At 65.6% G+C, this 358-nt stretch overlaps 1 protein-coding gene across 1 annotated transcript in view; it reads left to right on the top strand.

Moving 5' to 3' along the window:
* The window catches only part of FBXW5 (F-box and WD repeat domain containing 5), a gene marked incomplete at both ends in the record, with an annotated part of 9044 nt that overhangs the window by 7648 nt on the left and 1038 nt on the right, over positions 1–358 (top strand). The window contains one exon of the mRNA XM_010137323.1: positions 16–307. Coding sequence (XP_010135625.1) covers positions 16–307 — 292 coding nt within the window. The remainder of the gene's footprint in view (positions 1–15; positions 308–358) is intronic.

The following is a 358-nucleotide window of genomic DNA, read 5'->3' as shown; positions in this document are numbered from 1 at the left end:
TCCCCCCTCCCCAAGGTCCCTGTACGTGCACAGCCGTGCCTGGCCCCGGGACTGCATCATCTCTGACCCGATGCAGCCTCCCCCCATCGCCGAGGAGATCGACCTGCATGTCTTCGACCTGAAGACGATGAAGGAGGTGAAAAGAGCCCTGCGGGCACACCGGGCCTACACGCCCAACGAGGAGTGCTTCTTCATCTTCCTGGACGTCAGCAGGGACTTCGTGGCCAGGTGGGTGGTGGTGGGGGTGGGCCAGCTCCTGACCCTGCGTCCAGGAGGGCCACGGGGCTGTTGCTGCAGGATGGCTTGGGCGAGCAGGGCTGGTCCAGGCGCTGGACACTGGTGTGGTGTGAGCGGAGCA

The sequence above is a fragment of the Buceros rhinoceros genome, unplaced genomic scaffold, assembly GCF_000710305.1.
Source record: "Buceros rhinoceros silvestris isolate BGI_N320 unplaced genomic scaffold, ASM71030v1 scaffold34655, whole genome shotgun sequence".
In the NCBI taxonomy this organism is placed as follows: domain Eukaryota; kingdom Metazoa; phylum Chordata; class Aves; order Bucerotiformes; family Bucerotidae; genus Buceros; species Buceros rhinoceros.
This window is presented reverse-complemented; position numbering and strand designations above follow the sequence as displayed.